The sequence below is a fragment of the Girardinichthys multiradiatus genome, chromosome 24 (assembly GCF_021462225.1).
Source record: "Girardinichthys multiradiatus isolate DD_20200921_A chromosome 24, DD_fGirMul_XY1, whole genome shotgun sequence".
In the NCBI taxonomy this organism is placed as follows: Eukaryota; Metazoa; Chordata; class Actinopteri; order Cyprinodontiformes; family Goodeidae; genus Girardinichthys; species Girardinichthys multiradiatus.
This window is the reverse complement of record NC_061816.1, coordinates 17,036,138-17,053,953: the sequence shown is the minus strand read 5'-3', so window position 1 is coordinate 17,053,953 and position 17,816 is coordinate 17,036,138. Positions and strand designations below refer to the sequence as shown.

General features: G+C 40.3%; 1 protein-coding gene across 2 annotated transcripts; it reads left to right on the top strand.

Annotated features, from left to right (window-relative positions):
• Positions 1-541: 541 nt before the first annotated feature.
• Positions 542-16,863, top strand: lig4 (ligase IV, DNA, ATP-dependent). 2 transcript variants are annotated; one of them, XM_047355803.1, is made up of 3 exons: positions 542-622; positions 11,816-13,886; positions 15,466-16,863. In XM_047355803.1, the coding sequence occupies exons 2-3, from the start codon at positions 11,824-11,826 to the stop codon at positions 16,133-16,135; spliced, it is 2,733 nt and encodes a 910-aa protein (XP_047211759.1). In that variant the 5' UTR covers positions 542-622; positions 11,816-11,823; the 3' UTR covers positions 16,136-16,863. The 2 variants fall into 2 exon arrangements, with proteins under 2 accessions (XP_047211759.1, XP_047211758.1); XM_047355802.1 differs by lacking the exon at positions 542-622 and adding an exon at positions 10,089-10,236.
• Positions 16,864-17,816: the final 953 nt, after the last annotated feature.

The window sequence follows — 17,816 nt, the reverse complement described above, 5'->3', positions numbered from 1 at the left end:
AAAGGCAAAGCGCCGACTGCTGAGCAGAGTCAGCCTGGGGTCTGTGTGCGTGCATGGAAACATGGTAAATCATCTATTTAACACGGCAGCCACAGGGCTAAAGCTTACAGAACATGGCAGAGTCAGACAGAGACACACAGTCAAAGGGGCTTAATCGAGGGTGTCGGCACGCAAAGATGCTGCAGTCAAATCCAGCCCTGTGCAAGAGATCGTTCCCAAACAAATCAGATGTAAAAAAAAAATGGGGTTAGAAACAAACACTGAATAAACAAGAAGAATCTTCATATAGGTGCAATGAGTTCGAAAGGGTTGTTCAAGCAAAAGAATACACACATTGTTATCTATTATGAATGGCAGGAGGGCTGTAAATGGAGTGTGCCCTTTTATATCAGGCCACTTGCTTAGGCAACTAGATAACATGCACCTGCAGGTGTTATGGGAGGAGGAGTTAGCATGCTGTTTGCTGTCAGCTTCCAAAGTTTAACGGAAGTGATGTTGTAACTTGTTTTTGTCCTTGATAGAGCAAGCAATGGAGCTCTTTGAGAAGAATTTCACACTGTTTGGTTCCGAAAGTGCAAATCGGCTGGATGAAAACTAATTTATAGCAATGCTTCCTATGAAGGTTAGGACTACTTTATCATGCATTCTAAACACATTATAATGAGTTCACAGGGCTATGTGTTAATATTTTGTTTTCTATTGATGAATCTAATGTTCCTTTGACCTGAAAGTTGTTTTTAATGATGCTGGACAGCTAATGCAAACTATTAATTTGTTCAGCATTCTTCTTTCATGCATGGGTGAAACAGCTAAAATAAATTGCCCTCTGGATTAATAAAATATCAGAATATTTATCGGTACTAAGGTATTATTACCGAAAAAGTACACAAAATGCAGTGTAAGTTAAGCTAGCATTTATCTTTTTTTCCATTCTCCAAGTAATAAATCATTTTTAGGTATGCAGGATTATGAGCATTTATAGAAAAGTCAGAGGAATATAAAAGAAGGTTTACAACATTTTTACAAACAAAACGTTTTAGTTCCATAGAACCCCCTTTTACTGCAAATCCTCTGCAAGTTTTTGGAGTAATGACTACCAGCTTTGCACATCAAGACACTAAAATTGTTGCCCATTTTTCTTTGTAAATTAGCTAAAGATTAGTTGTATTAGATGGAGAGTATCTGTCAACATACATTTTTAACTCTTGCCACAGAGTCTCAATTGGATTTGGATCTGTATTTTGACTGTGCTGTTCCAACCTGTGAATGCGTTTGATGTTACCATTACATTGTAGCTCTGGCTGTATGTTTAGGGTTGTTGTCCTGCTGGAAGGTTAACCTTTGCCCCAGTCTCAAGTCTTTTGCAGCCTCTAAAATGCTTTCCTCTAGTATGGCCGTGTGTTTAGCTCTATCTATCCTGCCATCAAACCAGACCAGCTATCTTGTCCGTGTTAAAAAAAATTATGCTGCCACCACCATGTTTCACAGTTCAGGATGATAATCCTCCCCAAGTAGCATTTTAGATGTAGGTAATGTAGGTTCATTTTGGTCTCATCTGACCAGACCACCTTCTTTCACATGTTTGCTATTTCCCCATGGCTTGTAGTAAATCCAAACAGGACTTCTGCTATCAGTGGATTTACAATGTCATTCTCCACCCTACCCTCAGTATATAAAATCCCTTGTTTTCACTGTTCTTTACTGGTTACTTCCTTTACACTGCCCATGTTCCATGTCCTGTTTTCCTTGTGTTTTTATTTTTGTATGTTTTTCATTTATTTCACTTATTATTAGAACTGCTACCATGCTGAGCCCTACTTGGTCTGCACTTTGGTCCTTCTCCTAATTCTCAAAACTTAACACCAGATTTGTGAAGTATGCAGCTAATAATTGTCAACATATTCTCCCACATAAGATCTGAATCTCAGCTGCGCCTGCAGAGTTACTTTGGGCCTCTCAACTGTTTGTTTTCTCTCCTATGTAGGACAGGTGTGTTTAAACTGAGATTAAATTACTCCATGTACATTTTAGGTGACTTCTAAAAGCAGTTTTGGTGAGCAAACAGAACTAAAAAAAAGGAAGGAAAACTGTTTTTTATTTTAATATATGTATAATTTTCCTTATAATTCATATTAGATGTGAGTTTGTGGCTGATTAAATAATACGGATCTGAAAACAGTGTCATGACTTTACTATTACTTCATAGTGTCTCAAATCTGATTGGTTTTACCTTGCTGTGCCGGTGCAGGCGGTGCTCGTATATGAATGTGACAAGAAAAATAGTCTCCACATAATTGATAACTTTTTACAGTAGCACAGAGAGGAGCGTGTTGACTCATGTCCTTTTAAAAGCAGGTATGAGTAACCATCCACATGCTGCAGTGCTATCCAAGGACACGCTGACAGGCAGCAACCAAACGCTTGTTTACAAAATGCCCAGATTATAGCTGCTGTAACCTGTCAGTAAATGAAAGACAGTGCAAAACAACTTAGATTAGCATCTAAAACTCAAGGCCTGAGGAAAACAACACATGATTTCAATAGAGGGCAATAAATAAGTCGATTTATTAATACTTCCTGTGTGAACATTAAACATGCTGATAAGCGAATCCCTCCTGAAATGTCAGAGTAGTGTGAATAATGTGAACTTATGCTTTTGAGCTTATACCAAAATGTTTTGCTGTGACAAAATATGCAGAGTGGGTTTATTCCTAAAGCCCACAATCAGATCAGTGCCTTGGCATATTTCAGTGGTCTGAAATAAAGCTGTACCCACCGGACTCAACAACAAGCTTTCTCACATTAAGTGCCGTGTCATTCATTTCAATGTTATGTAATGAATTTTTTGTCCAGCTTTATAACTTTAAGCAGAGCTGCTGATGGCATAAGGTTGGATAAGGTGCACTGGAGGTGCAGCCTTGCTACTGGAGCTATTCCAGGTATCAGCCCTGGATTGCAGATAAAAAAGAGCATTAAACGACAAGTACAGAAATCGTCTACAAAACACAACTAATAATCTGCCTTGAGTGCCTTGAAAAAGCAGTTTACTCAACTTGCGTGTTTTATTAGGATTTTATGAGACCAAGATAAAGTACTGCATAACTGTAAAGTAGAAGGGAAATGACACACCGTTTGCATGTTTGAGTAAGACTCTAGTGCTACCAAACAATTACGGACACAGGGGGCAGATTTTAGAGATTTACTGAAACCAAGATGTAGGATGTTTGAAGGAGTGGAGAAGCAGGTGAGCAGAACCTCAAATATGAGCTCAGCGTGGACTCAACAAATCAAAACAAAGAAAACCTTTCAGGTTTCCGAAATCAGGAAACTGACGATAAGAATGAAAAACCTTTTAAAATTACAAGAAATTCAGCACTGCACTATCTTAGGTTACCCTAAACACAACATTTTAAGCTGGGTGGAGGTACATGCAGACAGACATGCACTTGGAGATGTAGTACTTATCTACCATTGACATCAGTCATTAATCTCACATTTAAATCTGTATACAGTTTTTGCAGTAGGACCCAGTATTTATTTATAACAAATGAACCTGGTTTTAACGTGGCAATAAGATCACTGAGTTCAAGGATAACATGTTGCTTTATAGAAGCTAACTTTGAACTTTATCAGATGCACTAATTCACACACAAGCATATTTCAGTTGTTTAGTGCCTAAATCAAATGGTGCCTATAGCTAACTATGGTGAATGAAAGAAACTGATCCTTTAATTTTTTCCATTTGCATCTACATGGTGTAAGACTGCAAACACAACATTCCAGATAAAATTTATTTTTTCTGTCAAAACGTTAGCACCAGTTTATAGATTCACAAAAACATGTCATCTCAAGGCACTTTACAAAACAAACAGTTTGAATTTATGTACAGTAATATACTGTCAATTCAATCCAATTATAAAGACAGAGTCACAGTCAATTACATAACTTCCCGTTTGATCCAAGAGATAAAACAAGTCTGTCAAATTAAGTTTTTTCAAACTGGTTAAACGTTTTCTTTCTAAGAAAACTCAGCCACCTCCTCCTGAACGACAGTTGATCTCATCATGATGTTAACTTTGCAGCAATCCCCCATGGTGAGCATACACGTGTCAAAAGAGAAGAAAACTAATTGGCCATTGAGATAAGAAAAAAGAACTGAATCTAAAAAACTGCATGTGAGTGGCCATCTGCATTGACTGACTGGGATATGAAAAAACAGAGCAGGCACACAAAATCCCAGAAGCAGAAGACGTTCAAGACAACTTTCTATGTTAAAGAAAAATAAAGCATTAATGGCAGCAGTAGCCCTTTTAGTGGCTTCATCTAGGAGAGAAGCACAGGTAAAAAGAGAAGCTCTGAGCCTGTAGTAAAATATATGCAATGAAAAACAGTAGATAACAGTTAGTCCTGGCAGAAGCTCTTTGAATTGTTTAGTCTGGGAGAGATTCAGGGTTCTTCACAGAAACACTGGGCCAGGTGTAACTTCTAGGCAGAGGGAAAACAGGGAGATAACCTAAAAGTAAAAGCAGCAGTCAGTGCAGATATTGCAGAACAGGAGAGTAGTAGAAGAAGGTAGCAGAGTGAAGAAGTAGGTGAGGTAGGTATTCCAGCAGCCTTAACCTACAGCAGCACAACTATAGTCCTACTGACATCAGACTAATGATCCAAAGTCAGTGGGGTGTATCACCCTTTTGGGCATCAATACAAGTGGTGAAACAATCTCTTCTTGCAGTCTAACAATGGGCACAATATCTTAGGCAAGATGGGGAAAGACGTTATCAAATTTACAACCTGGTATATCATGTCAGGTGATTTAGAAATAAACCATATATCCTGGGGCACATCCTCCAGTAAAATGGTCCTGGCTACAGCTATCTTTAAAGTAAATGGTGTTGTTACATCATACCTGAAATTAACATCGTTTTAGCAACATTACAGATAACACACGCCAATTACAAGTCTGGAAAGGGCATCATTTAGCTAACCAATTCAATCATTGCCCATCTTGGAAAATAATGAAAAGGGGATTACTTGATGCCGAAATGTAAAAGTTGGCTGGCAGAGTCACCTCTCGAGTTCACAGCTATTACACTATACAGGTCCTTCTCAAAAAATTAGCATATTGTGATAAAGTTCATTATTTTCCATAATGTCATGATGAAAATTTAACATTCATATATTTTAGATTCATTGCACACTAACTGAAATATTTCAGGTCTTTTATTGTCTTAATACAGATGATTTTGGCATACAGCTCATGAAAACCCAAAATTCCTATCTCACAAAATTAGCATATTTCATCCGACCAATAAAAGAAACGTGTTTTTAATACAAAAAACGTCAACCTTCAAATAATCATGTACACTCAATACTTGGTCGGGAATCCTTTTGCAGAAATGACTGCTTCAATGCGGCGTGGCATGGAGGCAATCAGCCTGTGGCACTGCTGAGGTCTTATGGAGGCCCAGGATGCTTCGATAGCGGCCTTTAGCTCATCCAGAGTGTTGGGTCTTGAGTCTCTCAACGTTCTCTTCACAATATCCCACAGATTCTCTATTGGGTTCAGGTCAGGAGAGTTGGCGGGCCAATTGAGCACAGTGATACCATGGTCAGTAAACCATTTACCAGTGGTTTTGGCACTGTGAGCAGGTGCCAGGTCGTGCTGAAAAATGAAATCTTCATCTCCATAAAGCTTTTCAGCAGATGGAAGCATGAAGTGCTCCAAAATCTCCTGATAGCTAGCTGCATTGACCCTGCCCTTGATAAAACACAGTGGACCAACACCAGCAGCTGACACGGCACCCCAGACCATCACTGACTGTGGGTACTTGACACTGGACTTCTGGCATTTCCTTCTCCCCAGTCATATATTTTAGATTCATTGCACACTAACTGAAATATTTCAGGTCTTTTATTGTCTTAATACGGATGATTTTGGCATACAGCTCATGAAAACCCAAAATTACTATCTCACAAAATTAGCATATCATTAAAAGGGTCTCTAAACGAGCTATGAACCTAATCATCTGAATCAACAAGTTAACTCTAAACACCTGCAAAAGATTCCTGAGGCCTTTAAAACTCCCAGCCTGGTTCATCACTCAAAACCCCAATCATGGGTAAGACTGCCGACCTGACTGCTGTCCAGAAGGCCACTATTGACACCCTCAAGCAAGAGGGTAAGACACAGAAAGACATTTCTGAACGAATAGGCTGTTCCCAGAGTGCTGTATCAAGGCACCTCAGTGGGAAGTCTGTGGGAAGGAAAAAGTGTGGCAGAAAACGCTGCACAACGAGAAGAGGTGACCGGACCCTGAGGAAGATTGTGGAGAAGGGCCGATTCCAGACCTTGGGGGACCTGCGGAAGCAGTGGACTGAGTCTGGAGTAGAAACATCCAGAGCCACCGTGCACAGACGTGTGCAGGAAATGGGCTACAGGTGCCACATTCCCCAGGTCAAGCCACTTTTGAACCAGAAACAGCGGCAGAAGCGCCTGACCTGGGCTACAGAGAAGCAGCACTGGACTGTTGCTCAGTGGTCCAAAGTACTTTTTTCGGATGAAAGCAAATTCTGCATGTCATTCGGAAATCAAGGTGCCAGAGTCTGGAGGAAGACTGGGGAGAAGGAAATGCCAAAATGCCAGAAGTCCAGTGTCAAGTACCCACAGTCAGTGATGGTCTGGGGTGCCGTGTCAGCTGCTGGTGTTGGTCCACTGTGTTTTATCAAGGTCAGGGTCAATGCAGCTAGCTATCAGGAGATTTTGGAGCACTTCATGCTTCCATCTGCTGAAAAGCTTTATGGAGATGAAGATTTCATTTTTCAGCACGACCTGGCACCTGCTCACAGTGGCAAAACCACTGGTAAATGGTTTACTGACCATGGTATCACTGTGCTCAATTGGCCTGTCAACTCTACTGACCTGAACCCCATAGAGAATCTGTGGGATATTGTGAAGAGAACGTTGAGAGACTCAAGACCCAACACTCTGGATGAGCTAAAGGCCGCTATCGAAGCATCCTGGGCCTCCATAAGACCTCAGCAGTGCCACAGGCTGATTGCCTCCATGCCACGCCGCATTGAAGCAGTCATTTCTGCCAAAGGATTCCCGACCAAGTATTGAGTGCATAACTGTACATGATTATTTGAAGGTTGACGTTTTTTGTATTAAAAACACTTTTCTTTTATTGGTCGGATGAAATATGCTAATTTTGTGAGATAGGAATTTTGGGTTTTCATGAGCTGTATGCCACAATCATCCGTATTAAGACAATAAAAGACCTGAAATATTTCAGTTAGTGTGCAATGAATCTAAAATATATGAATGTTAAATTTTCATCATGACATTATGGAAAATAATGAACTTTATCACAATATGCTAATTTTTTGAGAAGGACCTGTATAATTTAACTGAGGAGGACTGCCACACATCTGAGCTGTCTGTCTTGACAGGGCCTTTACTTGAAAGTAATTTCCGAACTCCAGAGAGACAGTGAGTAAGAGAGCTTTTAGGACACCGCCACTTATGACTGAGACTAAAAATGGGGACATCCAGACAGATAATAAACAGACAGACAGCGCTGTATAAGGCTGCTCTAATTTTAGTCATCACATTGTAGCTGAGTGGAAATAACCCATGCACAGTATTGTGTATAGTGTAATTTAGGTGTAGAGGACTGCCGTGTCCTCATCTCTTCCTAAAACTGGGTGAGACTATTTGCTGAGGAGTTCAGTCATGCCTTGAGGCGTCGGTGGATCAAAAGAAGCTTTTTTCTCTCCCATTCTGTTTACAAAACAACCACTGGGAATGAACATTAGGGAATGCTTGTGTTGGGAACAAAGTGTCCTTAAAGCACACTCTCATACGCCCTGTGATGTGTATCAGTTAAAGCCACCTCTGCTGCAACGTGCTCGCTGACGCAAACTCAACAAGCTTTGTGTAGAAGCCTTTAAATCAGGTGGAAAATAACTCTTCATTACCTAAATTATGCAAGTTCCCTGTGATAGCACTTTATGTTTGCCATGATTATACATTTGAGAAGCATAAAGACCTTTAACTTTACATGAATTCAAAATTTCAAAAACAAATATTCACTCTTTGCTCTCTTGCCCCCATCGCAGGGCAAGCTGGATTTCATGATTTGAGCTCTTAGTTTAGTTATGAGGGCACCTTTCTCAAAATTACAAATTTATTTGTGACCTTTCTGCATGTAAAATGCAGCCAAAAGGTCCACAACACTAAACCCACAATCCCCATGGTGAAACATGGTTATGGCAGTATTATGCTGTGGGCTCATTTTTCTTCAAAAGCATGCCACACTTCTCATATAAAACACTGTGAGAACCATGCAAACTTTTCCTTCCACTTTAAAATGTCTAACAGTTTTTTGTCTATCAAATAAATACATTAAACATTTTGGTTGCAAGATGTGGAAAAGGTTCATGAATGTTTATGAATACTTTTGTGAGGTACTGTATCTATTGAAGCAGCAGTGTTTTACAGCTTTTGCGCTCTGCTGTATTTCTGGAAAACTCCCAGTCATAGTAAATAATCAATGGACGGCATTTGGGCAAACACACTGAGTGATGTATCACCACGCAGCAGGGGGACAGGAAGTGTTTACGCCTGTCTCTGTACCAACAGTTGGTCTGAATGAGGAGGCGGACATGCCACCTGATCATCATCAAGCTCTGCCCAACACTCCCTCTTTTCTTCAGTTCTTCCATGAAGATCTCCCTCAGTCCTGGATCAGCACACTACAAACATCCTCCTCCCCCTCTCTTCCCTTTCAGCGAGCTGATGCATGCCACGGGAGCAGTGACGTCGGTTGTTTACGGTCTTGTAGGTCGCCCCAGAGTTGCAGTGCAGCACCTTATCCAGCAGGGTTTATGTAACTCTCCCAGCCTACTGCATGACAAGCACTTTGATATTTTGCTTCAGCCTGCACATCATCTGTTCTTCTTCATGTACAGGTGCATGCACATACTGTACACTCACATGGCAGCCATGTTAGGCTGCTTTGCTTTCGGCTCCCTTGGATCGTTTGTCTTGTCAAAACACAGCAAGTTCATTGCTGGAGCGAGTAAGCAGTTCCAAACGGAGCTCCTCCCTCCCCACACATATCCCAGGGGCCTCCACTGCAGCAGCAGCAGAAAAGTAAACAACTCTGGCTACGTGTGACTTAAGGTGCACTCTTGCCAGGCTTCTTCTACACGGTGACACGTCGCCCCCTAGTGGCAACAATAAGCAGTAAACAATACGTTGCTTGCTTAAGAGGAGCCAGGGCAAATCTGATAATAGATTTGATGTATTTTTAATTTTTTTTTTACCAAGTTGCTCTGTTGTTACTTTTCAATGCATTAAAATATATTAATGTAAAATACAAGTATTGGCTGTGTTGACATTGGTTCATGTCAAAACAGCCAATAATAACATTTGAAATTAGGTCTTTTTCTGATATTAAAATTTCTTTGATAATCTGAAACCTTCAAGTGTGACAAAAAATCTGAAAGAAAACCTGGGGAAATAATTGTTTATTTGCATATTTTTGAAGTGTACCTCAGAGCAAGCCTTGAATAGGGAGCAAGGTGTCGCATGAAAGAATTCCTAAAATTACATTCCCTAACAAATAAGCACCTCGGTGTCTCCATCCACAACGTAGTGCCATGAATAAAAACAAGCATGCAACAGTAACAGAGCAAAAAGTGAAAAGAAACACTATCAGCCAAGAAAAACATCTGACATGTTTGTGAGCCTTGATCAAAAGCGTGAATCAAGATTGGACAGGATGACATGAGAAAATTATTACTAACTTACTGAAATGGCCCATGAACAACTACCTGTAGACTCTAACGCAAACCTGTCTTACATAAGCACGATGGTGAAGAGAACTACCTTTGTGTAGCTAATTAGTATGTATTTCTATCTGTAAACAACCTGTATGGACGTCACAGACAGTGTCTCTCAGCTGCCCCCTGGTGGAACATGCTACAATAACAACATTACATTTTGTGGTAGTGTGTCAACATTTTTACAAATATATAGATAAAAACAACAAATTTACCCTTTTTGGCAAAGTAAATCTCTACACAGAGCTGAAAAAAATGGCGAATGCACAATTTAAGATTGGAACAAAAATATCTCTTATTGTTTCTAGGGGACTACTTTGTTCGCAGGGTTCAGGAAGTAAAACAGGATGTAGCTGAATGGACATTGTTTGGAGCAATTTTGCCAACACGGTAACGTATTAGTCCTGCAAACATGAGTGTTGACATGCTTTTAAGACAGTTAATGTTGAATTTTAACATCTGCCATTTATGGGATGCTTTGTGAAAATGTATTAAACCAAGCTGCTAATTTAAACAACAACATATAATATTTTTTAAAACGTAAACTTGCTAAAATTATGTAAGCAGGTGCGCACAGGTAGACGTGTTAGTGGCAACTAAGATTTTAATTTAGAATATTGTCCATTTTATTTGACTTTTTTTTCTTTACGGTGTTTGGTATTAATAAACTGACCTATAATGGTTATAGTGGACGCATCTGAACATGTCATTTCACCACTTTTAGGGAATCTGGACCACATTTGATCAGCTCTGGTTTAGTATCTAAAATACCAAAATGGTTCAAGGATGGACTGAATTATTCTGCACCAAACAACGTGCCTAAATGGTTATTGGTTATTTTGCCATTAAAGGTTGATGGCCGTGATATGCTAGTCAAACAATCTAAGGTGCAAACTTTGGTTCCAAAAGTAAGACTTATTACCTCTTAATTAAAAGGATCTTTACGCCCTAAAAGCATTAGATGTGATTGGTCAGATACTCCAAACCACTTCCTATTTAATAGAGTTTCTAATCCTTTAAATATATTTGTCCAGTCCAGATCTCTGACCAAAACATTGTGCTGGAGTTTTGTTTTTTTTTTGCTTTCTAAAACTGGGCCATCCTTTTTCTATGCATCAGTTTCATGTAGATTTACAAAGTTTTCTGATTTTGAACAAACCAATCATATGTGGTCCACATATAAAATAAGATGACGTACAGAGATGCAATAAGCTATTTAAGAAGAAACTATAGTTTATAATATCTTGAGGGAGATGGGGAAACTTTACGCAGATAACTGGCAGGCTAACCATTTCTCCTTTTTAGTCCTTTAGAGCTTTTAACGTCTGTTGTGTGGAGCGTACTGAATGTAAAAATGTTGGCAGTCGAAATAATCAGAGTTGAAGGAAAGATCTACATTCTCTAGAAAAACTGCTGTTTTAGTAATGCTGGCTGTGTTTATGACGTTAATCGCTAACTGAAGATGCAAAGGCCAGTTTAACATATAAACTCTGTAAAAAAAAAATTCTTATATTTTGCAGAGCTTTATAAAATGATTTGCTTTACTTTTTATTTTTTTTAAGTTTATGCTTTAGGCCCCCAGGGGTCACCGGATGAAAGGTGGGTACACTTTGAACAGGAATCCAGTAAACTACACGACTGGATTTCTAATTAAGATGTTAGTGTTTGTGTTACATTAATGTAATTCACCATGAGGTGCTATGTGAAACAGAGTCAAAGTGTCTGGTTGCCAAATTAATTAATTGTAAACAGTATTTTTTCATAACAAAGATCAAAAATTATTGTTCTCTGATACATTGCTTTAATTATTATTCTTAAACAGGCAAAACTCGAATAGAATAGTCCTTTATTTATATCTCAGTGGGAAAATTTGGTCTGTCAGCAGCATAGTGACAGGCAAAGGAAAGCACACAGATACACATAAAAATAGGTAATAATAAAATGTCTTTATCCTTGTTGCCTATCCTAGAATTCATCATGGAGGGAAGTTCCAAAAGTGATGCTGCTGCTGAGCCGAGTGTTGCTGCTCAGGTTCCTTTCCTTCATTTGTGCACAACTTTAGAGAAAATCCAGAAGTCCAAACTCCGTCCAGATAAATCCAAGATCCTTGGGGATTTCATTGAATCATGGCGAAAATTTCATGCTGCACTCCACAAGAGCAACCCTAAAACTATAGACTCCTTCTACCCTGCTATGCGCCTTATCGTCCCCCCTTTTGAACGAGAGCGAATGGCATATGGCATCAAAGAGAGCATGCTAGCTAAGCTGTACATAGATGTTTTAGGCCTACCAAAGAATGGCCCAGAAGCCAGTAAACTGCTTAACTACCGTGCTCCGACTACATCCCAAGGAGAAGCTGGGGACTTTGCCGGCATGGCATACTTTGTGCTAAAGAAACGATGCACCAGCCAGGGAAACCTCAGTATCAAAGAGGTCAATGACTTTCTAGACTCAGTGGCTATCAACAATGCCAGCAAGCAGAAGGATCTGGTGAAAAAGAACCTGCTGCATCTCATCACACAGAGCTCGGCTCTAGAGCAAAAATGGCTTATCAGAATGATTCTGAAAGACATGAAGCTTGGAGTCAGCAAGGAAACTGTTCTCCAGGTCTTCCACCCGGACGCCGCCGAGCTCTACAACGTCAACACTGACTTAAAGAAAGTATGCCAGCAGCTGCACGACCCCTCCGTGTCTTTAAGCGAAGTCTCGATTGAACTTTTCTCTGCTTTCAAGCCTATGTTGGCAGCGGTGGCCAACATCCGCAACGTAGAGAAGCAGATGGGCAACAGCCCCTTTTTTATTGAGACAAAGCTGGATGGGGAGCGGATTCAGCTGCACAAGGATGGAGACGTGTACAAGTACTTCAGCCGGAATGCTTTTGAATACACACAGCAGTTTGGGGGATCACCGCTCGAGGGATCGCTCACTCCTTACATCCACAACGTTTTCAAAAGCAACATTGTAAACTGTATTCTGGACGGTGAGATGATGGCGTTCAACCCGACCGCAGAGACCTTCATGCAGAAAGGGAGCAAATTTGACATTAAGAGACTGATGGACGACTCGGAGCTGCAGACGTGCTTCTGTGTGTTTGACGTGTTGTTAGTCAATAACCAAAAGCTTGGCAAAGAGCCCCTGAAGAAGCGGTACGAGATTCTTCAGACCGTTTTCACCCCTGTCAAGGGAAGGATACATGTGGTGCCAAAGACTGAAGTCAGAACCATGCAAGAGGTCATTGGTGCTCTTAATGATGCTATTGACTACAGGGAGGAGGGGATCATGGTGAAGGACCCTTTATCCATTTATAAACCTGATAAACGAGGGGAGGGCTGGCTGAAAATAAAGCCAGAATACGTGGACGGTTTGATGGATGAGCTTGACCTGCTGATTGTCGGTGGTTACTGGGGGAAAGGAAGACGGGGTGGAATGATGTCCCACTTTCTATGTGCTGTTGCTGAAGCGCCAAAACTTGGTGAGAAGCCTTCAGTTTTCCATTCCTTCTGCCGCATTGGTTCAGGTTACACTATGAAGGAGTTGTATGACCTCGGGTTGAAGCTCGCTAAGCACTGGAAAGTCTACCGGAAGAACGACCCACCTGCATCCATCCTCTGTGGAGCAGAGAGACCAGAAGTGTACATTGAACCCTGCAACTCGGTCATCATCCAGGTTAAAGCGGCTGAGATAGTTGGAAGTGACATGTATAAGACCAACTGCACACTGCGCTTCCCCAGAATCGAAAAGATCCGTGAGGACAAGGAGTGGCACCAGTGCGTGACTCTGGCAGAGCTGGATGAGTTTCGCAGCAAGGCATCGGGAAAACTGGCCTCGCGACACCTTCACATTGACAACGATGAACCCCAAAAGAAGAAGCGGAAGCTGCCTGTCAAACCTAAGAAGGTGGTCGGCATCATTGACCACTTTAAGCCCCAGGATCTGTCCGGGGTTTCCAAGGAGACGGATATGTTCGAGGATGTGGAGTTCTGCATCCTGAATGGCACTGAAGATCACCCAAAGTCAGAGCTGGAGAAGGGTGTGGCCAGGTAAAATGCCTTTGTGCCTAGACTGCTAAAGAAATGTTTGTGCTAATCTGCTATTGTTGTGCTGTTGTGCAAAATTGAGGAAAATTGCAGAGAATAATAATAGTAATTATTTTTCTCTGCACTTTTATAAAAATTATAGTAATAATCTTCTTCGCTATTTCATACTTTAGTAGTTTTGGCCATTTCAAACACGACTTATTTAGGGATGAAAAGGAGGTCTCTACTACAGGACATTTTCTGTCAACCAAGTATCAAATTTTACCTGATAGAAGGACGTTTCACACCTGCTTTTACAACAAACCATTTAAAAGGCTTCCTATGCAGTCTAGAAAAGTATGGGTTTTCCAGGTATGTGGAACAATATGAGTAGAAAAAAGTTGTGTTTCCAGACTGTATTCCCTATTCTATTGTCTAGATGTTCTGTCCTTCCTCCTTTTTGTGTTTTTACTCTTATACTTTCTTGTGCCCTTACTTTTTTTTGCTCCTTCTTTCTTTCCTTCCTCTCTTCTGTTTGGTTTTTGTGTCCTACCTCCCTCCCTTCTATTCTCCCTTTCTTTTCTCCCATGACTTCTTATTATCTTTCCTTTTTTAACTCATTCCTTCTTTTCTGTGTGTCATCGTCTCTTTTCTGTCCCTCCTTATGTCCTACATCCTTCATTTTAACCTTTATTGTGTTTTTCCTTATGTCCCTCCTGTCCTTCCTTCCTGATTTCTTTAGCTCTGGCCTCCCTTCCTCACTTTGTTCCTTATTTTCTTCCTTTATTTATTGTCCCTTCTTTTCCTACTTGGGTTTTCCTACCTCCCTTTCATCCTTATACAGTTGTCATACTTCCTTTTTTCTTCCTTCCTTGTATCCTTCCATCTCTTTTTCCTTTCTTCCTTTTGTCCTGCCTTCCTTCCTGTTTCTTGTTATCGCGGGTTCCATATTCAGAGGCTGCTTCCTGTACACATCGTCCATAAATTCTTAGTAAATTTTTGTGGGAAATATGTTAAACCCTTCATTTAAAGTAATTTTCAATGGTCTGCTGTAGGAAAATGTTTTTATTGGACTCTAAAAATAACATCTTGCAGTAGAATGTCACCCTTCATTTTGGATTGATCAGGTGCCATAATGTGTCATTTTTTTATAAGTCGACTGAACCAAACCAGGATCACGACCAGAAATAGGAGTGTATTAAAACAGTTTCGGATAATTTCCATTCAAATTTAATTATAAATGACATTTGAGCATTTTTATAACTCTTTATCTACTCTTACATTGTGTTTTTTTTTACTGAAAAGGGATCAAATAGCTACGAATACCATATGAAATTGACGAACAATATCATCAGTTCTCAAAGTGAGTCCGAAATTTCCCCCTGGCAGATACAAGTTGATCCATTGGTCGGTACAAATCACATCACAGCAGATGGCTGAAAAATGACCAGAACCTACATTGGTAACATCCAACAACATCGTCAGCTTTCCTCGCTGCTAAACTGAAAGAGGAAAACAATGTTCTCACTTGTTTTAAGTCACAAATGTGTTTTTTACATTCTTTATGACACATGGTTGATTCATGCTGTCATCTTTCTGTCAGATGTGGAGGTATTGTGGTTCAGAACCCAGGACAGGACACCTACTGCGTGATTGCTGGCGTGGAAAACATGCGTGTGAAGAACCTGATTTCGTCGAATCAACACGACGTGGTTTGGGCGTCCTGGCTGGTGGAGTGCTTGAACCAGAAAAAAGTGGTGCCATGGCAACCTCGCCACATGATCCACATGTCTCCCTCGACGCGGGAACACTTTGCCAAGGAGTATGACTGCTACGGCGACGGCTACTTTGTGGACATTGACGAGCAGCAGCTGCAGGAGGTGTTCGGCAGGATCGACAGCAAGCAGGCGGTGACAGCGGTCAACGCGGCACAGGTGGAGGAGCGTTACGGCTGGGATGACCTTCCCACAAGCATGTTCAGACCCTTCATGGTTTACTTGGACATGTTTGCCGACATTGGAGATCCTAAAAGCGCCATACATGCTACCTGTCTGGACATCAGGGCGTTGGAGGTTCGATATCATGGAGGGACGGTGGTGCAGGCGTTGCAGGAAGGAGTTTCACATGTTGTTGTTGAGGAGGAGTCAAGACTTCTGGACCTAAGGACTCTACGACGCTGCTTTAGGAGGAAGTTTAAGATTGTAAGAGACTCGTGGGTGACTGACTCAATCAAAGCAGGCTATCTGATGGACGATGCCGACTACTTGGTTTAAGGTTTCCCAGCGATAAGCAGAGTTCAAATTTTAACGGGTATTTTAATTCATTTTTAATCATATTACAAATAAAGGTAGAAAATTTAAATGGCTCTATCGATGTGCTTGTCAGGGTTTTAACATATTATATAATTTGTTTGTGGTTTCAAATTGTATAAGAAGGAAAATGTCAATGATTTTTTTCCAATTTGAATAGCTTTAGGAAATATTAAAAGGATATTTTCATGGATAATTATTTTAATGGGATTTTATGTGACGGGCCAGCAGCAGTGAAACTAAAATTATATATTTTTTTGCAAAACTAATCTGATAGGTATGGTGGTTGATGCCGAGTACACAGTGAAACATGGTGGTGGCAGCATCATGCTGTGGCCATGTTTATCTTTTTCAGTAGAGATAGGAAATGAGAAGATGGATGGAAGTAAATACTGATCTCTGACGAGCTTCCCTGTCTTTACTGAAGAAACACATCCCCACAGAATGATGCTGCCACCACCATGTTTACCTTTGTGTTGGTCCAATGCTTATAAGTATAACTGAATATGTCAATTTAATATAAAAATGTGGAAATAGTCAAGACTCATGAATGCTATGGCAATAAATGACATTCTCGGTTATTAGGAGACATGAAGTCTTTCGTCATAATATGTAAAGGGATGTACCAGTATATGGCATGTATATGTTGAACAAATGTTTGCAATTTAGTTTTTAATAAACAATAAAGCCATTTTGTCATACCTTTTTATAATTTAATCAACTTAATGGTTGATCAACTATGGATTTAAATTCTATCCCACTTTTTTAGGTTTTTTGATTAACAACACTTTTAATCTGCAGAGGGAATAAACCAAACATATTTTTTGACATTTTATCCAGAGGAAGGAACAACAGCAGGTACTTTGACAGTTTGCCCTTTGAATCATAAATTTAAGTGATAATTCTGTTTTGTTTTCTCTCTGTTAAGCTGATATAACAGGATTGAATGAGCATTAACATGATTTATCGTCAGTGAATAATAGTTGACTTTTCTTTCATTAGTGAATTGATTTGGTCATAAAGAAAACTGGTATCGGCCAAAATCAGATTAGGAAGGTCAGGCTTTTTAAAGATCGTAATCTGTGATTGGCCAGAAAACTGCAATCAGTGCACCCATACTGCTAAATAAATGTACTAAAATTAAAGGTCGATTTTTAAAAATGTTTCAGTATAAGTTTATTTTTTACTGATCTTTAGCAGATGGGTATCTGTTTCTTATATATTATACTCTAATGCTTACAGAGCCTGAAGGTCCCATTTTATAAAACAAGCCCAAATCATCTCTCCTCCCCCACCTGGCCAAACAATATGTTTTTGTGCTGATATGCTGTGTTTGGTTTTAAGTCCCACTTAAGTATTGTTATTCAACATGACTTTGTTCAGGAAGTCCTGTGTTTCACAGTTTTCCAAACTGAAATCGTGCCACCATGCTCTTCATGGTGAAGAGAGGCTTTCTCCTGGTCATTCTTGGTCCATGTTTTTCTAATTGTCCTTCCTTTGAGTAACACCTTCGCAGACAAATTACTGCAAAGCAACTGGCTTTCGCTTCAGATCTCAGGTGCGCACCTGTGCTGAGAAGAAGAGCCTCACACAGGGGTGCGCTGCTCAAGGGGCCTTCCATCAAAGGTGTGGCCGTGTTGCTTCT